Source organism: Musa acuminata, chromosome BXJ1-7 (genome assembly GCF_036884655.1).
Source record: "Musa acuminata AAA Group cultivar baxijiao chromosome BXJ1-7, Cavendish_Baxijiao_AAA, whole genome shotgun sequence".
Lineage (NCBI taxonomy): Eukaryota > Viridiplantae > Streptophyta > Magnoliopsida > Zingiberales > Musaceae > Musa > Musa acuminata.
In genome coordinates this window covers 5,068,986-5,096,793 of record NC_088333.1, presented here as the reverse complement: position 1 = coordinate 5,096,793, position 27,808 = coordinate 5,068,986, and the positions used below count along the sequence as shown (strand labels likewise).

Here is a 27,808-nt window from a genome sequence, read left to right as displayed (position 1 = left end):
AATGGATATAGTTCTCAAATTCATCATCCAACCATTCCCCACTCGCGAGTATTTATGTTAATATCACATAAAGATATCTTAGGAATATTAAAAGTTCTTAAAAATATAAAAAGGAGTTTACTATTTAGAGCCTCATTCTTACTATTTATAACCCCTTTACTATTCATTATCAATTAAAAATTATTAAAATAGTATTTTACTATTTATAATCTTTCTAATTTTATTTTTACTATTTTCTTTATCTTTTTTTTTTTCCCCTCCATATAGCCCCTCACATATCCTACTTAGCAGTATTCAAAAGCTTGGAACATTATATATTTTAGATTAATGCAACCAATTATGGTGATGATATCTCCTGAACTATTATAGAATATATATATATATATATATATATATATATATATATAATCCTAATAATGTTAAATAATGATAATAAATATCAAAAACTATTTCTCACCTCATTCGTGCATTTTCTTCAACAAAAAAAGAAAAAATCCATTCACCAATAGTGTCACTCAGTATCAACTATCAATAAACTCTCTAACAACACTCAAAACCAGCAGCAGCTAAGAGTCCCATCCATATTACAGAACGATGCATGGTGCATACATAATGTTCGTCTCCGCACATCAATGCAGCTTCTTATGCCTCCTGGAAAAATAACTAAATGATTAAAAGAACAACCCCTTGTTCTTTTTTTGTTTTTGAACTTCTCAATGCTTAGATTACAAGGAGTAACGTATACATATCTCAAACTCTAAAACACCTCATCTACACACTGAAGTAGAATATCTTGCTGTAAACTTGGATCATCCTCTTTATTGTTTTTCATTTGTCTAAAAAAAAAGGACCTCAGTGTAATCTATTTAAGCTTCGCATAGCACGAGGCGACACTGGTTGCAAATGCAAGACTGGGATATCAAACGAACACATTATTTGTCATAGCTGACATAACACTACAACACGGTGCAACAAGGAACCCTAACAGCTCCTTTGCAGTATAAAGCAAAATACTAATCTTCATATTAAGCCTCCTTAGCAGCACCGGATTGTGCTTTTAGATTCAGAAACACAGCCCTGCATATTTAGATTAGATACAAAGTAGCCATTAGCATACGATACCTAATCATAAATGATTAGAATTAAACTAACACTGAGTACATGCACGAGATACATGTATATGTATGAAATTGGATCCTTTTAGAAAGATCTTTGATATCGTGCTTTACAGGATGATTCATTGGTGTGACCTAGAAAACGCCTGTCATAGATGCCAACTTGCAAACCATTTTGCAACATGTTTGACCTGTGGGTTGTGAGTTTCTCTTGATATTTCTTCATCATGATCTTATCAACTGGCTTAAAGTATCTAAAAAAAAATATTGAAAATTCGACTTCTCTTTTGGCATGATAAGATTGGCCTTCACCCTCTAACCACATTAAAGGCATCGAAACTGGAGATCATCTATTGTTCCTATATTTGTGGCCATAAGAACCTATCAATTTATTTAAAAAGGTTTCTATGATTTTAAGTTGCAATTCAACTTCATCAATTGGGTAGTTGCGATTTTGTGTTGACGATGGTTCAATCTGATTCATCTTATCAAAACCCTAATTGGTGACAGATTGTCATCTGTCACCAATATAATCTAATGACAGGTTGTTTATGTTCCATATTGAGTTGGAACACATGGTTTAGTCTTATATCCCTTTAGCATTGAGGAGGTGGATGATACTCATAAACAGCTAGGAGATTTCTCTCCTACTTAACACTTCTTTTCCCTACCTCCCATTTCAATAACAATTAAGATATTTATTACTTAGTTATTTTTGTATTCCTTCCCGGTTAGAATATCAGAGTGATAATTTAGGTAATTTAAATTACTAATCAAGTCAACTCAAAGTAAGTATGATTTAGGTCATTTAGATTACTCATTGAGGCTTCATGAAAAAGTAGGTATCATTTAGATCATTTAAATTATTGGCTGTCTTTATTTTCAGGTTTATGAATATATAAACCGAGCAATTATAACTACACCAAAGAGTATATCAGCAGAAATACAGTTTTGGACAATACGCACTAAAACAACATTTTCATGTGCAACAAAGTCTTTAGTCGATCCAACAAAACTATTGCATACAAGTTCATTTATCAATACATCCTGCCTTTACATTCCTACTTGCGCATGAGAGAGTGAATCAAATGAAATAATCATGCACAAATTTTAAGTGAAATGCTAATTTATAGCCAACTGGGCAAATAAAAGGACTAAACGATCTCATGAAAGAGAAAGTACATTATCAAATAACAAAAATGTTATCATCCTGTAATAACCAGAAATCAAATAAATGAGAAGCACATACCAGCATGAGGCAATAAAGCTGTGGAATAGAACACGCAGCTGCAGAGGCATATATTGGTAGTTTATCCAACCAACTATAGGCCAAAACTGCACATTAAACACCAATGAGAGCTTGCAGACAGACAAGAAAGTTCCAAATGTATCAGAAAACAGATGATAGTACCCTCCATGAAGTCATTTGAACAGATGGGTAATCTTTCCTTATTTTCCTTCTCACCAAACTAAATGATCTACCTGCACATACACAAAAGCAGAAAGATAAGCAAATGCATCCTTTCAATACTCATAGTCATTGTTCTTATAAGCTTCCACAATAAAGGATCAAACTGTATAAAACTTTGAAGCGAGAAAGCATTAACTAAGCAAAGATTATCTTCAAGATAAACCAATAGTTTGTACATAGTTTTATACGTCTGTCATGGAGAGATATCAGTCCCTCGTCACATTTTCTTTAATTATGGGCCTGAGATTTGGAAGTTGTTAACCAACTCAAATGTATCAATCCATTGCCACATTTGCACTACCTATCTTTCATAACTCATACTGAGTGTGACTCAGCATAAAATCCTGATCTAGCGAAGCAGTGAGACATGCAAGAGAACAGTTATACAAATAACCAAGAATATAGTTTGTGCTTTCTAATCCGTTTTTACCCTAGTTCTCGTCCGGTTGATTTTCCATTGAAGTTGGAAATCTCCAGAGACGCTGGAGATCTACCACTTCAAATCCTGGAGATGACAACAAAATTGGAAACATCCAAGCTTCTGGAAAAAATTTGACTTGCAAGATCACTAAGATACAAGCTATCAGATGTAAACTAAAATGTTGGGAGTTAGTGATCAAATAATTTGAGAATCTCAGATGCTCATCGAAACAATATTATAGAGATGCATAGTTATTACTAGAAAATAAACAACCAATCCTACAACTTCATAAGACATCATATCCGAACAGAATCAAATAGAGCTTATTCATTAAAAGTCAAAAGTTCTTTATGCAGCAGCAGATACATTGATCACCCCATTTTTGTGGGAGCTTTGTGCATGGGAAATAACAAATGACAAGAGAGAAAATTAAAAAGGCAGAAAATATAGTAAAAGGTCGGTGAAGTACAGAATACAAATAATTCAGACATCTTAGGCGAGATGGTAGATGTGTTTGATGCACAATAAAAAAGACACCTAAAAGGTTATGCCTCAGCATATAACAAGCACCTGTACATAACACAGGAGTGAAACAAAATTCAGCAATAAGAATATTATATCATAGGAAAATGCATAATAATTCAGACCTTCAAGAACCAAACCATAGTACATCATAAAGAGCATATTGTTCCAAGGTGAGGCAGTAAGTTGTTCCAACAGCACCTGAAAAGATTAGGCATTCTATAATTAAAGATCATCAACATCAATATTTCCAGGAAGCAGAGAAGTATGGACCAGTGCATATCATAATGTCAGATATGAACAAAAAATAGCGACATAATTACCTTTTTGGCAACAGTGTCCTTTCCTTTCTTTCCCTTGAAAAGCCTTTCCATAAACTTGTGCAGAAAATGACCAAATGGTCCGGCATACACAAAGCCATAAAGCTGCAGAATGTTCACAAGACAAATTCTGTGTTAAAGAAATGCACAATTGAGGACCGTGACATGAATTTTGTTAATTAACCGCGGTATCGATCGGGTAAAGAGGCCACAAACGCACGCATCAAAAACAGAGACAAAGGGTTTAATCGACCAAAAGAATTGAAGGTATCGTACCATGAGCAGAAACATCCTTCTCAACTGGAGCCTCTTGACCCCGGAGATCTTCTGTGCGATCGCATCACTGCATCCAGCCAACACCCCTGAAGTAATAGCCTACCGAGAAGCAGCAGAAGATCGAACCCAAAGAGCGAAAGACAGAGAGGGCAAAAGAACAGGGAGAGAGAAAAGTGGGAAAAGATCCAACCTTTGTTCTCAGGGGATGGGCTTGGAGTTGCTGAAGGTAGCGCTGCCACGCTACAGTCACGATCTCTGACATGTCTCTAAACACCAGGAAGAAGAAGAACAGTGCACCCTAGGCCTCAAAGAGAGTCAACGACGACGGCTGATCGAGGAGCATTCTTATAACATCAAGCCACAGGACGTCGAACATTAGAAGCAATCCATAATGACATTTATTATGATTATTCTTATTATTATTATTTCCATTCAAAGAGGGCCCAGGCAATCACATGGTAGGCTCCACATCGCGTGACACACGAGGCGTTTATTTTGGTTCGCCTTGGGTTCGGGGTATGGTTCGGAGCTTGGAATAAAAGAAATGGGTCGGACACTACTCGACTGCGTGGAATGCGTGCAGTAGAAAACACAAGGCGTTGACTTTTCTGATTCCAGACAAAATGATGCGGCCGTACTTAGCTAATAATAGTGACGTCAGCCTTCATGTTGGCGTTGAGTGCAATTGGCCGCACCACCCCGATCCAGCCCAAACATTAAATATGAGACCTACCCACTCGATTTGCCTCCCCGCGAGAGGGATGCGTTCATTTTGGGTCAACGTTTACTCCAGTTGGAGCCACAATATCTTGTAAATTCTAATATATTTAAAGAAGTTTTTTGAGGAAAAAAAACGGGAGTGTGAATTCTTATTTTTATTTTCTTCTCGTAAAATGTCTCTACTTCTTAAAAATCCAACATTATCATCTCTTGTTTTTACTCCTCTCTCTCTCTCCTCTCTTTCTACAGTGGTTCTTTTGGTTCAATTTAACATATTAAGAATCGATCCAACGAATTAAACCAAAATAAATTTATAATAAAAGTTAAGTAGTATTAAAATATATTAAAATTAAAATTAGAAAAAAAAATTTAGAATGCGTAAAATTTAGGATGAATTCTCGAAAAAACCCTCTAGATTTTAAAATTTTTCACAATGTATCCCAATTTTAAAAAATTCACGCTGAGTATATGATAATATTATTTTACCCATACCTTCGTCGGATCTACCATCGCTTTCGTCGTGCACTGTCATCGTACCTCTCCTCTCCTCTGCCAAGAACAACGATCAAATGGGGGGTTGCGAGCCCTTAGTCATACCTTCGCTCCACATAATTGCCTCGTCGCCCATGATGCATTAGGATGCCTCAAGCATGAGCCCACCCACCCTCCTTCCTCTTATACTATCGATGACGAGAGAGGCTTACAAGTAACAACAATGGTAAAAGTAGCCAGGGAGGTGCCTAAGGTTGACATCACTTGTTCATCGTCCAACGGAGATTCCAGCAAGGCAGACACATGAAGATGACTAATGATAGAGGTAACCAAGGGTAAAATTAGAATTTATGAAAAAAATTATGCTTTATGAGAAAATTTTAAACCTATGAGGTATTTTTGGGATTCACCCTAAAATTTATAATCCATGCCTTTTTTAAATAATAATTAAATTTATATAAATATTCAAATTAAATTTAAAATTATACTATATTTAAAAATATAAAAATATTATCAAATATTATTTAAAATTAGAACATATGAAATTTAATGTTCATATATATTATTAATTATTTAAATTTATTAATTTTTTTATTAAATTTTAAATTTTATTTCATAAGTTTATTTTAAAAATAAAGATATTAGTTTAAAAAAAATGATTCGGTTTAAATTTATTTGATCCATTTTGAATTTTTTTTTAATTAAATCCATAGCTAAAAAAAAAAGGAAAGGCAAAATTTAAAAGTTGAAAAAAGAATATCTAGGAGGTAATAACTAACATACAAGAGCTTTTAAAATGAATTGGACACATAGAAAAAGAGTTACGTTTATGTCTTGATATGGAATATATTAACGATCAATTATCATTCGATATATAAGCATCAAGTATAAGCTATCATAGAAAGAAAATATCCATATCACCCTTCGATTATTTGCCCGTGTGGACAAAAGTTCAAGACGAGTTGTTTGGAGCTTTCTTCCCCTTGTCGCCCACGTGGACAAAACACCAAGAGAAAAATGTTAAGAGTAATTACATGATATGTATAAAAGTGAATCTCTTATGCTATGTTGAGGGGTTCTCTTTTCAAGAAAAATCTATACCCATTAAAAGACATCGGTGACTAACTTGAGTGTCAAATTAACTATATCAAGAAATTGCCACAATATCAATCTAAGCACAAGTGGTGCCTCAGAATCTCAACACTTCCACCTTAGAGCGACCTTGATTATGACCTTGAACACTCTTATGCCCTTGTATTTGAACCACGTTAAGTCAACTCAAATGTTGATAATGATTTCTTATAATATTTTTGGTGCTAAGGAGAGCTTGGTGTCATAGAAACATCCACCCATCACTCCTCCCAACGAATGCTCTAGTAAGGAGGCATTGCCTTCGACCAATAGTACTTTTACTCAGAGGGAGTAGGTGTCATCCTTTCCACAAGTGGATGCATCCACTACAATGCAAACATCGATGTAGTACTGGCATCTATTCAATGAATTAAGCCTCTCGCCTCCGGAGATAACCTCGAGCCACCTACTTGTCTCTATCGAGGTGTTCATATATCTTACCCAATAGGTGAAGATGCTAATGGGCATGATACAAGCTATCGCTTATGTTGAAAAATCTTAAGGCGACATCACATATATAGCGAAAGAATAGAAAAGAAAATCTTATATTTCCAAAAAAAAAGTTTCATCATCATGTAAAGATTGGTGTGCAAAAGTTGTAAAATTAAAAACTACACGAGATACGTGTTACCTAGGGAGATCATATATCTATAAGATCCTACAAATTTATACGAGAGGATAAAGGAGGTCAACTATCCTCCTTTATAGTGGTAATCCACACGATAAGGGCTACGAATACTCAAATCGTTACACGATCTCCTCGTTGTGTGCACCACGTAATCAAAAAGGGGCCAGCCCTTCTTACTGTCCACATGCCCCCAAATATAGGGTTGTTGGCTGAGAGAGAAGGGGAGAGGAGAATAGGAGGTGACGGCAAAAAAGGTTTAGGTTATGGTCATTTAGTTCTCTCCTATTTATAGAGGTCCCCTATCAACTTAACCTTAATAGATCATGCCCTATTGGATATTAGATCTTCATCCAACTACCCAAGCCTCTTAGATTAGTAGATCTCTATCAAATAATCTTTTATTGACTCTTATTGGATCTTATCCATATAATCCAATAATTTAGGGGCTTATTGAATGTCTAATTAGATAGGAGTTCCGACGGATAACTCATATCCGAACCTTTACTCATTGCAACACCTACCATATGTGTGTGACCCTCTAGGCCCAATATTGATTTAGCTATAAGTCATACCTGTCACAACTCTTTCTAACTTAATGCATTATTATCTCTATAATAATTCGCTTGACTCATCGACTATGGACATATTAGGCCACTACGTTGCAACCTCATACGATACAAAAAAAATTAATCTATTGGGTCAGTCTATCCTTAGTTACCGTGTATCTGTAGTCTCTTATCAATCTAATATATCAAAAACTATATATCGGGCATGGTGCTGTTAGATCTATATGATTTCTACTTGAGTCTCGCTCTAATTGGATCTTCCGAAGAACTCTTTATTTCTCAATCCAAATGACTCTAGCTAGAGATTTGCCTGAGTAAGAACATATAAGATATTTTTCTCATGATACTGAGAATGAATGATCATCTATTGACACTAAATAGCTCTCGTAAAATTGGTTACTACTCTTGATGACCGATTATGTTAGATTTGAAACTTTCAAATCTATAAGTTTGATATCAAAGAGTCGAGTACTCATGCAGGATATCCTTGGTGTCTCAAGTCCAATGAGCAAATATACCACAAGGACGGCGAAATCGCTATCTGACAATGAGATATCATCAACCATCCAATATTTCATGAGTGGATTAATTAGTAAACTTATTCTCTAACGTGCATCTACATGGTATTCCTAGTATTCTCACATGAGTAGCTATGAGACTAATCGTCTCTATCATATAAACGGGTATACAATATACCAGTCTATCTAGTCATCTTGATGTCCCTCTCGAGTGATCTATGATCGGAATTATTTAAGGTCTCATTATCATAATCTCAACACAATCTAATTTTCATTTCACAGATGAATAAACATCATAACATGTGCAATAGGTAATATAAAATAAAAAATATCAAATAAATAATAATAATAAATATGTATCATATCAATCATTCAAGTGCTTATATATATATATATATATATATAATGATATATCGTTTGATATATAGTATGGTGTGATACCGAGAAGATCAAAACTTCGATACGATATAATATTTCAATAAAACGATATATCATTATATATATATATAATGATATATCATTATATTTTGTTTGGTTTCTATATATATCATTATATCATTATATATATCAATATATAATTAGATATATATCATTATATATATCATTATATATATCATTATATATCATTATATATATCATGATATATATACTGATATATCATTATATAATCATTATATCATTATATCATTATATATATATAATGATATATCATTATATCATTATATATATGTATATAATGATATATATACATATTTCAATAAATCAATATGTTGCTTGGTTTCTACAACCTTCAGACTCGGACAAACAACCCAAGGACTGAGAAGTTTTGTTTATTGCTGGTTGTTACTGTTATAGTTAGTGAGAAACCTCTATGAGGTTTTGATCGCAGGCTGCTCCAAGGCGGTTAAGGAAGTTGCTTACTCAATTAACGAGGAAGAGGAGGAAGAGCCTCCCAGAGTTAGACCCGTCGAATGGTACTGAGGTGCTTTCTTCTAGAGCAACCTTGAGGTCAGACAACCAGGAGATGTCAAAGGAAGAGTTGCGGAGACAGCACCAGGCAGAGCTTGCTCGACAAAAGAACGAAGAGACTGCCAGGTGGCTGGCTTGTGGTGGGTCTGAAGCTGCAGAAGGACGAGGTCCAGTGAGAACTTCAAGTGAGCTGATTGCTTCCAAGAATGTAAATGATTTCTTACTCCAAGGAACTAGCAATACAAGTAGATCGGAAGAATGAGCCTATTCTATTACCAATATATGGAAGCATGGTTCGCTTGAGAGACCAAAATTGAAGTCCACCAACTGTGCATATCTATCTGACCATGTTCTTGCTTTGTTAGTGCTATTTTTGTTTGGACTCTTAACGATGGATTAGTGTAAGTAGTAGCACAAGATCTTCAACTTGAATCATGTAAATGTGAATAGTGGACGGAGCGTTTGATGGAAGTTTCATGCGATATCCATACATGCTTGAACGTATTATCAACATTATCTTAAGTGTGTTTTTGCTAGAGCTGTATTAGATCTTTAAGTGTTATCCCTTTCTCATATTGAATGATGTCAATACTATACACACAATAGTAAATCAAATTAAGGCTTCCAATCTGAGCATCGCTTTGTGTCTTCCGACTTTTGTTCCCAGGAACTCTATTTTATATTATTATTTTATTCTTTATTTTCAGCAGGTTTTGCCGACCTGGCATTACATATCTTACGTGTGCGAAGTCATGTGTCAATTCCGGTGGCGAGCAGCGTGTTATTGATTCGAATTCGGGTGCGGTAGTTAGATCCGACCCGGCGACAAAACGAACAGAGTCAAGCCTATGACGAACCATATCCAACTGGTTGCACCCAATCTCATTCTGTCCCATTCTCGGGTCAAAGTGGAAGCATAAAGAGGCAGTGCGAGTGGTATAGCCCGCCGCTAGGGTTTTCGACTACATCAATTGCCTCTCTGATCTCTGAAGGAGTTCTTGGCGTCATTCGGCGGCGCGGCGTTGGAAGTCTCAGGATCCATGGGCAACTTCAGGGTAATCCTATCTGTTCGGTCCAAATCCGAAAAATCGGAGCTCTTCTCTTGTTGGTTGAATTCCTTTCTACCCACAATAACTAAAGTTAAGTGTGCTTTTATCGATCAGATGAGGCTGAATCAAAGGCTTCTTAGGTGTTTTGTCATAGTTCAATTTAGATTGTTTCATTTGATTTGTTGCATCTCATCATTATATTGTTCGATTTCCACAAAAGAAAAGAAACTGGTTAAATCGATCTATGCTTTGCTACGGACTCCTACTATTGCCCTATGCTGATGTTTCTTGTGTGTAGCTTTCTCTTTCTGGCTTCTTTTTTGTGGTTAATGGTGTATTTGATTTGTTTATGATGCCGGGTGGTGGCAGTTTCATCAGTATCAGGTGGTGGGTCGAGCTCTCCCGACTGCCACGGATGAGCACCCGAAGATTTACCGTATGAAGTTGTGGGCTACTAATGAAGTCAGAGCTAAATCCAAGTTCTGGTAATTTATGTTGGATCCTACCTTTTGGTTTTATGATTTGATTGTTGAATATATCAAATAGCATGTTTGGTCATTGTTGTTAATACGTTTGATCTTCTATCATGACAAATTCAGGTACTTCTTGAGGAAGCTGAAGAAAGTGAAGAAAAGTAATGGCCAAGTTCTTGCAATTAACGAGGTTTGTTTTGTCTTCTTTGTTCCCTTTGCTCAGACATGTTCTGTTTCTCCTCTGGACACGATGTGTGTCACTAATATATGAAGCTATCTTTTTTCCTTGTTAAATTGATGAAATGATTGATGGACTCACAATCACATTGATGAAATGATTGATGGACCTTCTTGGTGTGGGTACTTATAGAAAAACCTCAGTACATTCATTGAATAAACACAAAGGTGAAGGGTTATAGTTACTTGTAGTGAATGGTAAAGATAAATGAATACATGTATTTGTCAAATATTATATAGATAAATTATTCTGCTAAATAAATAGTTGAGATATGAGGGGCTAAATTTCTTCGTTAGCATTGCAGTTTATGATGCTTCAAAAGCAAGCATGTAAGATGGAACAGTGACTTCTTACATTAAAACCCAATTACACAGTCCTTATCCATGCCTAATTTTATAAAAAGTTTTAGGTATTTGCTTTTAGTTTCAAATTTTCAATCGGAAAACTTGGTTGGGACTCTAGAATATTGTTGAAAACTTCTGTAACTTAGTGAAATAGGGAGGAGAACCCCCCAACCTCCTCATTCCTCTTATTTTTCAATATTTGACAATCTCTTGAGCACCATTAGTTTCCACATCTGACCCTCTTCTCTGACATGATATCTGGGTGAATATACTACATCTGTGGACAGCCACTTCTTCTCACGTGAACTACGATCTTCTTTGGCATTATATCTGGGTTGATATGCTGCATCTCTGGACAACCACCCCTTCTCACTTGAATTAGGATTCAATTTTCTTCCCTTCTAAGGCGAGTAAGGCTATGAACTGAATCGATCAAAGGACAGCTTGGTTTACAGATCGGCAATCTGTTTTGTTGTAGGTGATAGGCAAGAATATCTTGGGAAGAGTCGCCAACTACGTCATCAATGAGATACCCATTGATGCCAGCAATCAACATCCTGATTGCTTTGTTTTTGAAGTCATTGTTTAGGTTTTGTGTTGATTTGTTTCATAAATTGGATGTTTGTTTTAAATTATAATTCTATTTTTTTATTTTGATATTGTTACTTTTAGATCTTTCTAATACTGCTTCTTTCTAGTACTAAAAATTTTATTTTATTTTTGTGTTCTTGTTGGGGAGAGTGGGAGGATTTATGCTTCTTAATGTGGTCAATGGGTCCCCTCATTTTTCTCATTTAATATGTTCCTTTGAAGCTATATTATGATCTGTCATTCAGACTCTCCTTTTGTATATCAATACACGGAAAGATGCTTTTGTGTGTCTCCAGAGTTTAGGCACCTCTTTAGTCTACTCTAACCAATCAAGAGGGATGCTTTATGTTAGACTATTATGCTGATATCAGGAATAATCTGTACATCATGATATAATCTCAATGGGTTTCTTTATTATCACAGAGGCTACTGCCTTTTCTCATTCGACTAGTAAGCACAATAAGTCACACATATGAATGATTCTTGGACATGGATTTAAAATATTGTGAGTTTGGTCAGTGAATGTTTCATGTCTTTGGTTATGGTAGGCATTAAATTGTGGTATTATTAAATTCTGAACTTTTTTAACTGAGTATTTGTGGCAGACGCTGATGTGTGTTTAAAGTGCGAGTTGTATTAGTTTTTATACTGTCTTAAGAAATTTTGGTTCAATGCACATGTCCACGGTAAGGTTTGCAGATGGCGAGGCTGGCATCTTCTCTGTCGAGCTCCTTGTCATGTGATTTTATCATGGGTTTTTAAAAGATTGAAACTTCCTCATTTCGGTGGGCTGTCAAATGATCTGGGCAGTCCTTGTGGGTGTGACAGCTCAAAAACAGCCTAAGTTGGGCTGTCAAATGATGCACTGAGGAATGACGTGCCAATTTAAATGGACTCATAGATTGAAATGTTTATGAAGTACATATTGGCTCCATGAGATTACAACCGTGAACTTCTGCATGACTTAACATAAATTTACCAACTAATTTAAACAAATATAGACATTCTAATTGCTGAAGGCATGACATTTAGAAATATCTAGGATAGTTATTCACTTGATAACATATCATTAAACAATTTTGAATTCCATAAAATGTTAGGTTTACAGAGATATTTGACTCCATTAGATAAGTATTAAGACGGGAGACTCATGTGGACAAGGATTTATGTCAAATGATTTTGAAACTCATTGAGATTGATGCAGGTTTGATTCTATCTACAGAAATGTATGTCAGAGGTAGTACAAACAAACGACATGAGTTAGATGTGTAACAAAACAATTGTTTTGTGACCGAGATGGTTATATTTTAATGATTATGCAGAAGTAACTCATTTTCCACAAATGCATTTCACTGTGTGATCAATTATAATCAGCAGCAAGTTACATTGTGTGTATAACACTTTTTTGTTAAGGATCCAAAATTATTTCGTCTCCACCATAGAATAATCTGTTGTGTCTGTATATATTAAGTGTTGTCTAAAGAATATAAAGATACCTCTAGTAATCGGGCAACCGCCTGCACTCATCCAAGCCCTTGAGTGGCAATTTGGTCTGAAATCATACAACCAAAGCAGTGCTTTTTATGATCTGATCTTATGCTGTGTTTTATCAGATATTTGAGAGGAAGCCAACAAAGATCAAGAACTATGGTATCTGGCTGCGGTATCAGAGCAGAACAGGTTACCACAACATGTACAAGGAGTACAGGGACACTACACTGAATGGCTCTGTGGAGCAGATGTACAATGAGATGGCATCACGCCACCGAGTCAGGTGCCACTGCATCCAGATTATTAAGACGGCAACCATTCCTTCCAAGCTCTGTAAGCGTGAGAGCACCAAGCAATTCCATGATTCTAAGATCAAATTCCCTCTTGTCTTCAAGAAGGTCAGGCCCCCTACCAGAAAGTTGAAGACTACTTACAAGGCCTCCCGACCTAACCTATTCAAGTAGGGGAGAATAAGAGAACACATTTTCCTAAAATTTTTGCTATTGGCATATTTCCCATTCTGTTATACTTTGTTCGTGCATCGTTGGATCACTTTTTACTAGTTCATGATACTCTTCGATCTGCAGCAAGTCTGAGAGTTTGCTTGTCTAGGGTACTTTTTCCTGTTTAGAAGCATATGTGATGATATCTTATGAATTGGATTCTTTAGCTCAGTTAAAAATTTAATGCTTTGTTGTTCTTATATTAATTAATTAGTGTTGATGATAGAGATAGTCCTTTCTCGAATTGGCTTTCGAACAAGGCTGAAGGAATAGCTTGCCTTGTGCTTATATCAATTTTTCTCTGAGAAGCTTTGTTTTCTAGGCAAAACAGGAAAGCAGCCCGTCGATGTTTTGCTGAAGCATTTAAGCAATTTTCTTATGTAGAAGCTTTCGATGCTTCGAACGAACTCCTCTTGGATAGCGTTACAGAGTTGTAAAGGGGACTACGGATCGACTTATGCTCGAGGAATTTGTTGCACTTCTCCGGTAGCATGGCACTAGATAGAGTGTCGTTCCATCAGACTTGACTTCTTGCTTGCATCAATACTCGATTCATTGATCATATATGAGCCCTCAGGCACTAACTAACTAAAAGTGATATACTTGATCATAAAATTCTTAAACAATAAATGAAATGCTTAAATCAGGAGGCCTCGGTTACACGATACTTGTCGAATGAGCCATGTGCTATTGCCTAAATGCCAGTCCCACAAAACGTATATACACATGGATGAAGAAGAGGAAGAGAAAATACACCGATAGCTTTATCATAATTGGTGGCTTCTTTCTACGCCTCGAGCGAGCGGGCGAGCGGCGAAGGGCTCAATTGGGGCCGCGAGTGAACCGATATCCCCATCATCCGAAACAAGATATCCATAAACCAAGTCTCTTTTATCTTTTTCAATTTTATTTTCAGCTATGGAGTCCAACGTCGCTTCCTCCTCTTCTTCTACCTTCGCCTCTCGTTCGCTTCTTCTCGCGGTCTGCGGCGCTCGGATGAATATCAGCAAGAAGAACGCTAACCCCCATCACCACCGTCATTCTTTCCCCGTCCGAAACCCTCCCGGTTGTCCCCTTGTAAGCAAGGCAACTACATGTTTTCTTTTGTTACTTCTTCCGCTGCTTCCTTTCGTTAGGTCTTTGGTTTCCGAGTCTCTCTAGTTTCAATATTACAGAGAAGAAAGATCTCGTTGCGGTCTATAATGGACCGGAGAAAATTTTTATTAAAAACTTAGAATCTCCGACTTTACAAGCACACGGCGTTCCTTTCTAACCAGATTCGGCTGCTTAAACTAGGATTTATCAGGAGATTTGATGAGGAAATCCATCAAATCGTACCAAGATCAACGGATGTACAATGATCGTGCAATAGGGTCAGAGGTAAATAGATTTGCTGGAGGACAATAGCATACTAGATTAAGTTTTCAAGAGTCAAGACTATCGCAAACCTTCCATTTTCTTTGCAATTTCTTGAATATTTTATAAAATATTTCTTAAACTGTCCAATTAATATTATTGTCATGCATATGAATAAGCTTACACACGCCCACACACAACAAAAGAGAAAAGAAAGAAAAGAACAATAGATTTCTCAGTAGAAAAAAACAATCAAGATTATCATAGACCGTAAAGTTTTCTTTTCAATCTTGTTTCTTAACTTTCCATGTATGAAAAACGAGCTCCTAAGTTTTCGATTTTCCACACTATGTGTAATTCAACTTTAAATAGGACTGTTCTTTTCTACATATGCAACTTAATGTCTCTTCTATCCTACATTACTCTATGGTGTTGCATTTTTTATATACCTCTTTATCAGGTTCTGTGGAGACTTAAAGCCCATAGTGTCAATGTTGGCAATTTTGCTGTCCCACTTCAGTGTGCAGCCTTTGGCTCTAAGAGAAGAACAAAATTCTATAAAACCATAAGAGGTGCTGGTGAAACTTTGTTATCTAGCTCCATTCTACAGGCATCATGGGGACACAAGAAAATACATGTTTGGTATGTACCATCACCATTCAGCTTTGGCAATCTCGTGGGAGTCCATGCCAAGATTCAAACGCTAATAAGTCGGAAAAAGGAATTCAAGCACAATATCTGCATTTTTTTCACTCGCGTGGTCATCACTGCAATGCTTGCCATATCATTGTCGGTAACTATCAATAAGTCACCCGCATGTGAGTCAATTTATCCCAACTTAGTGATGCATCACAAGTGTGAATTTGTTGATAATCCTTGTACATGACTTTATTGCAGGGGCACTTACTGAAGAAAATCTCCTTTTTCTTGAGGCATGGAGGACAGTGGATCGTGCATACGTAGATAAAAGCTTCAACAGGCAAAGTTGGTTTCGTTATCGGGAAAATGCACTTCGCAATGAACCAATGAACACACGGGAGGAAACATGTAGTGTTATGTTGGTTCTTTTTTTGAATCATTCTAAACTGTCCTCACACTTTTAGACTTTATCATATTTACTCTAGAAACACAATAGCTGCCATAAACTGCACAAATTAATGATGTGTGGAACATGTTTTCTTGAAAGTTAACATAATACTAACTGTTCATTGTCTTAATCGACATTGCTAGTCATATTATGTATCTAGATATGCATGAAATGCTATTTTAACTGCAGTATCAAGTCAATTTGTTCAAAAAGGAAAACAGAGTATCACTTCACAAGGAAATACAAAAATAGTTGATGAGCTTTAGAAAATGCCAGCTGAAGCTTACGCTTTCAATAAGACACTGATAGGAAAAAATATCTAGCATGGAGATCACTCCAAATTTAATGCACGCTTCTATTTGGTGACTATGCTCTTATTTAAAGCAAGCTATTGGTTGATTATGAAATTCGTACTAGTTCGAATGTATAACAACAGATTTGTTGCTTCACTGGTGTGAGTTAAATTGGTTTGGTTTTTTGTGAAAGCCATTTCATACTCTTTTTCAGATAGGGCAATAAAGAAAATGCTTTCAACACTGGATGATCCTTTTACCCGCTTTCTGGAACCTGAGAAGTTCAAGAGCTTGCGGGTATGACTTTTTGTGCAGAAGTATACAAGCTATCAAAATTGTTATTGATATTGAAGTTCAAACATGTTCTTGGTCTAATTCTGAGATGTAAATATGAAGGCAGTCTGGCACACAAGGTGCTCTTACTGGTGTAGGACTGTCAATCGGCTATCCTTTAGTGCTCAATGGATCGCCTACAGGGCTTATCGTTGTCTCATCAGCTCCAGGAGGTCCTGCTGACAAAGCTGGCATTGTATCTGGGGATATCATCTTGGCAATTGATGATGAAAGTACAGAAGACATGGATATATATGATGCTGCTGAGCGACTACAGTAAGTATCTTAGTTACAGTTATGTTAAGCTTGACAAGATCTTGTGGAATATGTTGTCACATTTTTGCAATAACAGTTTGCAATTTTTATTCTGTTGAGCTTCAAGTAAACTGTGCTGAGTTATTCAAATTTTTCGTAGAAACACTTTTTAAACTTTAATTGACATGGTTGAGTGCATTTTGCTTATTGTCAATTTCATGGCCATAAGAAATTTGAATTGCCGATTTACATTGTGAAGAGTTTGCATAGGTCTTTTAATGTTTTATCTCATTAAATCCTTGTTTATACCATCTCCTTGGATTTTGTCATGTAACCTGTAAATCTGTTATTAAGTGGATTTATATTTCGCTAGCTTCTAAACCATGATATGTTCTCCAGTTCATTGATTAGTTGTTAGTACATAGTACTCCAATTGTCTTATTTGGTTGATTTTCTAATGTACAAATATTATGCAGGGGAACTGAAGGAAGCTCAGTAAAATTAGTCATTCACAGTGGACCTGAGATTAAGGACGTGGTCCTGAGGTAATATATGCACATATCATAATTGATTATTTCATATTTAGGTCTGATGAATCTTATGAGCTGTACTATTCTTAGATTTGTGGTCCTTAGTTAATGCATACATATTTGTTTTATTTGGGCCTTCTAGAAGTCCTATGTTTGTCTAGTTTTTGCTTATATTTAAGAATTATGGCTAGGCGTGAAAAAGTTACATTCAACCCGGTCAAGACAAGGCTGTGTGAGATTACAAGATCAGGAGCAGAGAAATCCAGGATTGGGTACATAAAACTGACATCCTTTAATCAAAATGCCTCGGGTTAGTATTTATATCCTCATAATTACATATCTGAATGAACTGGTCCAGTCATTCCTTATCTGCAATAAGTTCAACATAAATTGTGTGCTTGAAAAAATTAGTACACTCTCTGAGGATAAGTACTATGTCAACTGTCAATATATACCTAAATGTGGCATCAATTTGGAAAAAAGGAAATCTAATGGTTTGAACACCACCTTATGCTTAATAGTCATTCAGGAAATTTCATTTTTACTTGAACATCATCTTGAGTTTGTCTCTGTCATTTATCTATTGCATTATCTATATGTTGATGTTTTATCTGAGCTGGCTTTGATGTTGTTGTTGTTGCGGGGTGTTGCTTACCCAAAGAGTCTATTAAAGATACATTAACATCATGGTCAGTTAATTAGGGCCCTAAGAAAAGCCCTCCTATATTTGGGGCAATAATAACTTACCATATTGCTACCGATGTACTTGATGCTGTCTCACAACTAGATGAGGGTTTCACCATGATGCACATTAAATCCTGGCTTGAACCACATGCTTGAGTGGTGATGTTTTGAATCTTTTGATATCATTTGTCATGACCCAAACAGTTCATATGGTGTGATTGCAACATGGCCCAAAAAATTTAAATCCAAATTACCTAATGATAATTTGCTCAAGTTGCTAGGTAAGTCCATTCTTTTGCCTTCACACAGATGTTGATTCTCGAGAGATTGTAGACTGTTTAATGCTGACAACATAATATATCAGATAGTACCAATCGGTGATTGAAAAAGGCGCTCGGGTGCTCGCCTAGGCGCTTGGGTGAGGCAAGGCCCGAGCGCCTCGCTAATCTCCCAGGCGGCACGCTTCAAACAGGCGCCGCCTGGGCGCTTCGGGCGAGCGCCTGGGTAAACCAAGGCGACCGAACCAGGATTTTAGGTCTAGTTCGGTTGTTAGTTGGTTCAATCGAACCAACTAAACCGATATAACCCTTACCTAACCCTAACCCCTCTGTCGCTGCCGCTCCCGATCCCGATCCCGATCCCGATCCCGATCTCGCTGCTCGCAAACGCTACCATTGTCACCGCTGTCACTGCTCGCAAACGCTGCCTCTGTCACCGCTCGTGCCTCCCGCTGTTCGTCGCTCTTGCTCGCCGCTGTCGCTGCTCGCGCCTCCCGTTGATCGTCGCTCCCGCTCCCTTTCCCGCTGCCGCTCGCCGCTCACCGCTGCTTCCTCGTTTCTTCGTCAACAGGCTTATACTATTAATATTAAGTTTATTTGAATTTTGAAATGATTAATTTTCAATACTGTTAATAGATTAATAATATATTATTTTGATTTTAATGTTGTTAATTTTTATTTACTTGATTTTGTATCTTAGATTTTCTTAATTTAATAGCATATTTTTATTTAAATTTTTAAATAATTATATTATATATTTTTATATTTTAGCATCTCGTTTCGCTCGAGCGAGCGCTTGGGCGAGCGTCTAGCGCCTCGGGCGTTTTTGGACCTTGGCGCCTAGCGCTTTTTAAATCACTGGTACCAAACAATATGCAGTTGTGGTTCCAGCATATGATGATTTTACCAAATTACCATAGTCAACTTTGATCAGCACCTTTTAATACCGTATGTGCCATAGCAAATTTTCCAACAAGTGGAGAAGTTTGGCATGTCAAAAGTTTCACTGTGTATCTCGCAACCAAACTTTAGACATCCTAAAGTCTCTTATGCCTTTTAAATATTCAGACATGATGCTATTTTTTTTTTCGCTGTACACAACAATCTGTATCATAGGTCTCTCTATATATATTTTGCTGTTTACATTGCATTTATTCTCATCTAATCATCTTCTGTAATAAAATTTTAAAATGAGACAGTGAGCTTCATTGATAAAATTTATCCAATTTGAGATATAATTTGTTTTTATAATCCCCTTCCTAATTCTACACTACAATCTGCTGAAGGGTGATTGTGGTCAAAGCAACAATTAGCAAGAGAAAGAGCCACTCCCTTGTTCACCTTAGTTTATGTACAAGGAACCCTTCCTTATCAGTGATATAAATCAGGCTCATGGATTGGGAGTTTGACCTCCATCATATCATGAAGACTGAAATTTCTTGTGAAAGAAAAAGGCAGCACTCGATGAGCAGAATCGCTCCAAGGAACACTGGGATTTAGAGAAAACATTAACAAAACCATGATAAACAGGGGGAATTATCTGCCATTTCCATGTTGTGGAGATTAATAGGTTTAAATTATCATCAATGTGTCCCTCAGTTTATCATAATTTTGTTAAGTTATTTAAAACAATGAAAAGATTCTCAACTTGAAGATATCCATTTTTATGTTTCCCTTATGTTTATGGTGGTTTCCATCATGTCTTCTTCTCTGGATACTGCCAATGATATTAACAGATGAAATATCCTTTAAGCAGCTAAGCCTAAATGATGCATCTGTATTTGTCCACATGCTAAACAATTGTCTTCATTCTTTTAAAATATTATATTAATTAATTATTTACTATTTGACAGATCATATGTGTATTATTCTTGTGCAATCTTCAAAACTTGAATTATTATGTGATATATATATATATATATGTGTGTCTTTGAACATTTTGTGTGCAGGAGCAGTCAAGGATGCCATAGAAACTTTAAGAAGCAATGGTGTGAAAGCCTTTGTGTTGGATCTCCGAAACAATAGGTAATCCTTTGTAGGAAATATTGATATTCTTTGGATAACTTCTGGATTTTGATTCACCATCTTTTTTGTACAGTGGTGGCCTTTTCCCAGAAGGAATCGAGATTGCAAAAATTTGGTAATCTTCTTCAGATAGCTTATTCCTTAAAATATTAGGCTTTATTTAAAAAAAAACGCCAAACCATTTATGAACGCATATAGTCTTATATCTGCAGCAGATGTAGATTTTTTGTTATAATAGTTCATTTCAGCTACAGAAAATACTGCTTAGTTGTATATATGTAAGGCCTCTTTTTCTAACTTTTTATTGTCTTACAAATTTTAAAATACAATACAAACAAAGAGTCCCAGATTGGGTTCATATCCTCCTAGAACAATGCAAAATACACACATTACAGATGTGCAACTAACAAACAAAAAAACTGCCATTCAAGGCCCAACTACCAACCAGAAACAATTAAAAACAATAAATTTAAAGAAATAAAGCGAACCAACATCCACCAGCCCCATCCAGAAAAATGCTGCAAAGGACCAAAACATATTCACAAACTACTATGTTCCAGAATCTCTTGTAAATTACAGTAGAAAAGTAGAAGCAAAACTCCATACTTCTAAAGAAAGAGACACTCATAATCCAATACACTGTAGTTTTCCAGACACAGCATTGACAGAAAGCTCCAAGTAGATTTCAACGTCTCATGATAGTTGCCTCAGAATGCAACAAAGGAAAATTAACCTACTGAATCAAGAATCTTAGAGATGATGTAATCAGAGGAAAAATAAATTGCTTGAACAACCTTTTATTTCTCTTAATGCAATTAGCATATTAGCATATGCATCAGCTGCTTCAAGGCATTTTTTAATGTCAGCAATCAAGTTTTTACTCACATAATAGTGGATAACCATCTATATTCCCGGTTTATTGGTAGATTAGCTCTAGTGAAACTGCAGGACTTGCAAAATCTCTTCCCTGATTTTACTGGTAACAAATAGGTGAAGAAGAAGTGGTTTTCAAATTGGTTGTGAACTTGACATAAATATAATTGGTCTCATTATTCTTCTCCATTGTCTTGTTTATAGTTTTCCTTTAGCAGCCTATTAAAGGGAAAAAAAAGCCTTGTCATGAACTCTATTTTTATGCCAAACAAGGCTTTAGAAGCTGCAATTGGTAACAGGAAGTCATCCATGGGATCAGATCAGTTGGATTGGATGATACAGATACGAGGACTGGGTTTCATTCCTTGGTTCAACTTTTTAAATCAATACATTGAAATTGAAAATTTTAAGTTTGAAGCTAACATTCATATTTTTTTATCACCACTTTCAAAATTTTGATGATGTGGTACTCTTGTAAAATTTTAATTTCATATATGCACTATTTTATGGTTTTATAATATGCTACCATTTAGTTATTGTATATGCTATTTTATAATATTGTGCTTGCTGATTGAAAATAATAGACACCAAAATCTTTGGTGCTGTTTAGGGTCGGCTATGTCTGATCTTAGATCCAGTCTGATTAGCAATTACTGATTTTCAAAACTATGATGTTAATCTACCTTATACCACCAAGTAGGACTCTATTTGTCTTATATGATTCCAAGCAATGAAGATAATAAATGAATGATTCTGAGTAGGAATGGATATTACAATTCTTTTGTTCCATTTTTTTGTCTCATGAATTATATTTATCTAGAATATTTTAGCACATTTTGTGCATACTGGTTGCATGTGGACTTCCTAAGGCAGAGATGGGAAGTTTTAATAATCTGTCATGTTATGCTGCATACTGGAGTCTGGACTCTATCTTTTCCTCTTATTGTTCTCTATTTAATCACTATTATTATTGATAAAGTAGATGAAAGAATGTTAAGATATGCACCTTTTTTTATGTGTGGATACCAAGTGCATTTAACCATCAAATGTTGCTAGCTTATTTTTTTTGGTACTTGTTGCTCTTTAGGTTGGACAAAGGTGTTATTGTGTATATATGTGATAACCGTGGTGTTCGAGATATTTATGAGGCTGATGGAAGCAATACTGTTGCAGCATCTGAACCGTTAACTGTGCTGGTATGATCTGATCTCTCTACACATCTAATTTTTAAATGGTCTCATGTGATTCTCTCCTGAGATCTTTATTAATAGTTGGATAGTATTATACTGCACAATGAGAGGAAGTGTTGCAAAATTGATAGTGGACCATATAAACTGAGAATTTATGTAGTTAATAACTTAATATAATTATTTTGATATATCACCCTTGTCAAAGACTGAAATGCAATGGATATATTTGTCCCAGTCATAGAGTTGTCATTATAGTGTGGTCAGACAGATCAAGAGTCAAAATTTTCACTATGATTACACACATCATATTTCCTAGAGATAACTGTCTGGATGCTTCAGGATCATGTTCAAATCAAATAAGCTGTCACCTGTATCTTTGTGATCACTTCAATGTAGAACTAGGAAACCACTTATACACTTTGTCTCCACAGATGTTTTCGTTTTTGTTAGTGAAACCCCATAACATTAAATTATAGTATTCTGCAGCACTGCAGTTTGGTTTTGCAGGATGTTATATGCTCCTATGTTTCCCTATTTTCTACCTATGTGTGTATATTTTTGCCAGTCAGTGTTCTTCTTTGATTATATGTTAAAGCGTTGGTCTTTTTTTTTCAGCTTTATTGGAAATGGAGGATTTGTTAAAATTTTCCTTTCTGTTGATAAGTGTACTGTCTTCTTTACTGAATATGTTAGGTGAACAAAGGAACTGCAAGCGCAAGTGAAATATTAGCTGGAGCACTAAAGGACAATAGAAGGGCAGTATTATATGGGGAACCTACTTTTGGAAAAGGGTAATTACTTGAATGAGTGCAAGAATTAAAAGTGATTCTTTCCAACTTACTTTATGTGCTTGTGCAGAAAAATACAGTCAGTTTTTGAGCTTTCTGATGGCTCTGGATTAGCTGTTACAGTGGCTCGGTATGAAACCCCTGCTCACACTAATATTGACAAGGTTGGTAATCTGCTGTATGCCCATCCACTGCCCATCCACTTCTTCTTTTTTTTGTTTTTGTTTTCTTTTCAAGTGGGAGGGATGAAATACTTGATTGCTTGTCAGCCTTAAATATCAAATGGGTGTTCACCTAGTGATATAACTTAGTATTGTCTAAATTGGATCTAATTTGAGTTTAATTATACCTTTTTGGCATTTGCATGGATATTTGTCATAATTTCTAAGCGTTGAGTTACATTGGAATTAGAAAAACAAATAGAGTAGGAAAGTCTCTATCAAGCAGCCTTCGTCTGTTGACAAAATTTTCTAAAAGGATCCAAATTTGTTAAAAAGAAGGGATCAGCTGAGAGAAATAAGAATTATGTGGTTTATTTTGTTTTTGTATCCCATGATAAAAAATATTCTTCAATTCACTTGTAGGAGTGCTTGTCTGGAAGATTAGCATCCATACTGCCTTGTAACTTGCATGTATCCTGATATTTGTCTTTAATGTACACTAATCTGCATTATAAAGCTTGGACTACACCCCATTCTGATTCCCCTACCTTGATTTTCTTACCAATCCACTCATGATTGCTTTTGCTTAGCACACTCATGATCAAGATATTGCTTTAATTGACACTAATCCGCAGTATGTTCAAGGAATTAGAACTGGATGGCAACCGGTGCAGGTTTTGGGCTTCTTATCAGGAGTGAACCTAGCCTGAACCAAACCTGGAAAGGCCTCATGTCTAGCATAGTTCTTAAGTAATTAATTTTCTTCGGAAAAACAATTTCTTGATGTGTTGCTTGTGTAAGTCTGATTCAAATTGACCTGATCTAACTCATACGGACTTGACAATATTGTAATGTACTGTAAACCTAGTAAACCAAGTAAACTGTGTTCTGAAGAGTAAGCAATAGAATGACAGTATTGTGACATACTGTTTATTGAATATTAGTGTAATCTGATGGTAGGAGAGCAAAGTTGATATTAGTTAATGATGTTATTTTCACTGGCTTTATAGAGTTGTTCTTCTTTACCCGTCCACTAAATTTATTTCTTTCATGGGCATCAGTTAATGTTGTACCGGACACACCCAGAGATAACTTGGCTTTCCAATTATGTATTTGCACAAGTGGTTTTCATATTTATGTAATTTTTACTATTATTCTTTTTTTTTTTTAACTTCATTTCAAAAACTCCTATTTCATATGTTTGAAGATGTATGATGATAAGTACTTATTAGCAAGAAAGAAAGAAAAAGAAAAACGGTTTTTATCATTACTAAAAATTATGGTTGTTATGACTTGTTGCCTTTACATACTAATAACAAAAAGCTTGTTCAGGTTGGCATCAAGCCAGACCACCCCCTTCCAACACCTTTTCCGACAGATGAAGAAGAATTTTGCAGCTGCCTCAAGGATCCTTCCTCTCCTTGCAATCTTAGTAGTTCCCAGCTATTTTCGAGATGACGGAACCGAGCTGCTTTTTGCCCTTTTTTTTCCTTTTTTTTCTTCCATTCATCATATTCAGTAAGATTTGCTTGCTGCTGTTGTGAAGATAATGTGATATTCATGATAATCAATTTGTTTTCTTTTTCGCATTGTCTTGCAATTACTGGTGCAGACTTCACCATGCGAAACCTGTATATTTCTTTCCAGCATTTATTTCTTTCTCTAATGTTCACCCACTTGTACACTCCACTATTCAAATCTGAATTCAGGTTGTGTCTATATAATACTTTTCACGTGAATATTCAGTTTTGTGTTTTTTTCCTTTTCCTCGTTAACTGACAAGGAGATCCTTTTCGTTGCTCTTAATTCCACTTCGTTTTTCTGTAGGGTTCCCATGCATTACTGAGAACTTGAATCGTACTTTCTTTTTTTTCTTCTTTTTGTGTTTACCATATTCGTGAAATTTGCTGCTTTGATGGGTGGCTTTCTAGCGAATTTTTGTTTTAAGCTATATTATATTTATCAAGAAATCTGCCCCCAATATTCCACCTTTCTCCCTTTTATTTTAATTTTTTTCTTATCTCTTTGCGGCAAGAAATTCATGTGAGGGAAAATAGTGAGATCTTATTAACAAGAAGGAGATAGTCCTAAACTATCTCCCTTGGACTTTTATCCATGTGGGCAAACGGCCAAGGGTGACCTAGGCATTTTTTCTTCCATGACATTCCATATGGTGCTTATGTATTAGATGATGATTGATTACTAATATATTCCCTATCATTTGTTTCCTCCCCCTCTCAAGGCATGCTTCAAGGCTCTTGTTAGGGGGGGTTCGAAATATGACGTTTAGTTCATCCGACATAAGAGCATTTGAGATCTCTTCTCACGGGTTAGATTTTCCCGACTAATGCCTCGTGCGACAGTGGAGATCGGGCTTCTCGACCTCCACGCCTCTAGTGAAGGCAAAGGTTGGGCATTTTGACCTCCACGCCTCGGGCGGAGGCGAGGGTTGGGCGACCCAACCTCCACGGCTCATGCAACGACAGAGGTTGGGCTTCTCAACCTCTGTGCCTCCAATGGAGGCAGAGGTCAAGCATCTCGATCTTCACGTTTTAAGCGGAGGTGGGTATCCCGACCTTCGTGCCTTGAGCAGAGGCAAGGAGGTTGGGCCTCCCGATCTCTACCTCTGTCCTTGCACAAGGCGCAGGAAGCCCAACCCCTACTTTTGTAAGAGGTGTTGAGTTTGGGATGCCTAACCTCCACGAAGGTCGAGATGCTCAACCCCCACCTCTGCTCAAATTATGGACACTTGACCTCCACTGTCACACAAGGTGTGAAGGTCAGGATGCCTGACCCCGCCTCTGCTAAAGGTATCATGGTCGAGAATCCTAACCTCCACCATTGAACGAGGCATGGAGATCGAGATGCATAATCCCCACCTCCGCTAAAGGTGTAGAGATCAGGAAATCTGGCCTCCACCATCACACGAAGTATGGAGGTCGAAACGCCCAACCCCTACCTTCACTTGAGGCATGGAGGTTGGGACGCCTAACCCCCACCTCCACCAAAGGTGCGATGGTCAAAAAGTTCGACCTATGTCGTCACACGAGCCATAGAGGTCAAGACGCACGAACCCCACCTTTGTCCGAGGTGTGGAGGTCAAGACACTCGACCCTCCTTCTACTCAAGACATGGATATCGAGACACCCAACCTCCGCCTCCACCTTTGCTTGAGGTGTGGAGTTCGGGACACCTGACCCTTGCCTTAACTTAAGGTGTTATTCAAGAAAACCCGACCTGTAAGAGGTGATCTCAAATGCTCTCATACTGCATGAACTAACATTGCTTTTTGGGCCCCTCTAGCAAGAGTCCTAAAGCACGCTGGGGGTTGGAGAGGACAAATAACAAGGAATATATTAGCTCTGAATCATCATCCGATACATAAACATCATGTGGAAGCGATTATGGAAGGAAAAGGGTCCAAGTCACTCTTGTCCATCTACCTATGTGGACAAAAGTTCAAGATAGATTACTCGAGGCTATCTCCCTCCCACTGCCTATGTGGACAAAACACCAGAAGGGAGACGTTAGAATGATTACAGGCTATCCCTTCCGATGCTACGTCGAGGACTCTCTTTTCAAGCAAAAATCTATACCCAAAAATGACCTTGGGTTAACTTAAGTGTCGGAGGGATCAGGTTAGAAAATCTCCACTGATATCGATCTTAGTATAAGCGCTGTATCGAGAGCTCAACGCTTCCACCTTGGAGCCCCCTAAGGATCACCTTCAAACGCCTCGGAGCTGCTTTGGACACTCATGTGTCCTCATGTTTGAATAATGACGGATTGGCTTAGGCATTGACGATGATTTTTCTTCGAATGAATATGAGATTTAAACTTATAATCTTACACGAAGATTTTACCAACTAAACTCAAAATATTATACGAGACAACGAGCAATGTTGGTAGTTAATTCTATTGGTGGCGAGATGCATTTGTCAATTTAGACGTTAACGTCCTAACACGGAGGTCAGAAGCAGAAACCAGATAAATTGATTGACGTCACGGATGACGGCACCACCATGGGGGCCATGAATGCAGCAGCCATTACCATATGACAACTTAACAGCTCATCTGATGGACCAACGTGGAGTGCGTATGATTCAGCGTTGCATGC

General features: G+C 36.7%; 3 protein-coding genes across 9 annotated transcripts; 2 read left to right on the top strand and 1 right to left on the bottom strand.

The window, feature by feature from the left end:
* Nucleotides 1–526: 526 nt before the first annotated feature.
* LOC135678406 (peroxisomal membrane protein PMP22-like) lies at nucleotides 527–4,473 on the bottom strand. Its single transcript, XM_065191180.1, has 7 exons — nucleotides 4,316–4,473; nucleotides 4,126–4,224; nucleotides 3,853–3,954; nucleotides 3,655–3,730; nucleotides 2,527–2,597; nucleotides 2,365–2,450; nucleotides 527–1,077 (listed from the first exon to the last, which is right to left on the bottom strand). The coding sequence occupies exons 1-7, from the start codon at nucleotides 4,385–4,387 to the stop codon at nucleotides 1,026–1,028; spliced, it is 558 nt and encodes a 185-aa protein (XP_065047252.1). The 5' UTR covers nucleotides 4,388–4,473; the 3' UTR covers nucleotides 527–1,025.
* Nucleotides 4,474–10,044: 5,571 nt separating this feature from the next.
* LOC135586191 (large ribosomal subunit protein eL20-like) lies at nucleotides 10,045–14,044 on the top strand. 2 transcript variants are annotated; one of them, XM_065191178.1, is made up of 4 exons: nucleotides 10,045–10,204; nucleotides 10,568–10,683; nucleotides 10,798–10,861; nucleotides 13,458–14,044. In XM_065191178.1, exons 1-4 carry the CDS (start codon nucleotides 10,190–10,192, stop codon nucleotides 13,797–13,799), a joined length of 537 nt encoding a protein of 178 aa, XP_065047250.1. In that variant the 5' UTR covers nucleotides 10,045–10,189; the 3' UTR covers nucleotides 13,800–14,044. The 2 variants fall into 2 exon arrangements, with proteins under 2 accessions (XP_065047250.1, XP_065047249.1); XM_065191177.1 differs by having other exon boundaries at nucleotides 10,081–10,288.
* A 552-nt stretch (nucleotides 14,045–14,596) lies between these two features.
* On the top strand, nucleotides 14,597–25,280 carry LOC135678404 (carboxyl-terminal-processing peptidase 2, chloroplastic-like). Of its 6 annotated transcripts, none has more exons than XM_065191172.1 (14): nucleotides 14,598–14,915; nucleotides 15,135–15,218; nucleotides 15,655–16,012; nucleotides 16,092–16,241; nucleotides 16,789–16,871; nucleotides 16,975–17,183; nucleotides 17,639–17,707; nucleotides 17,884–18,002; nucleotides 20,610–20,679; nucleotides 20,753–20,794; nucleotides 22,640–22,748; nucleotides 23,436–23,533; nucleotides 23,601–23,694; nucleotides 25,024–25,280. In XM_065191172.1, exons 1-14 carry the CDS (start codon nucleotides 14,757–14,759, stop codon nucleotides 25,147–25,149), a joined length of 1,770 nt encoding a protein of 589 aa, XP_065047244.1. In that variant the 5' UTR covers nucleotides 14,598–14,756; the 3' UTR covers nucleotides 25,150–25,280. The 6 variants fall into 6 exon arrangements, with proteins under 6 accessions (XP_065047246.1, XP_065047244.1, XP_065047243.1 ...); XM_065191171.1 differs by having other exon boundaries at nucleotides 14,599–14,915; nucleotides 20,604–20,679; XM_065191174.1 differs by lacking the exon at nucleotides 20,753–20,794 and having other exon boundaries at nucleotides 14,597–14,915.
* Nucleotides 25,281–27,808: the final 2,528 nt, after the last annotated feature.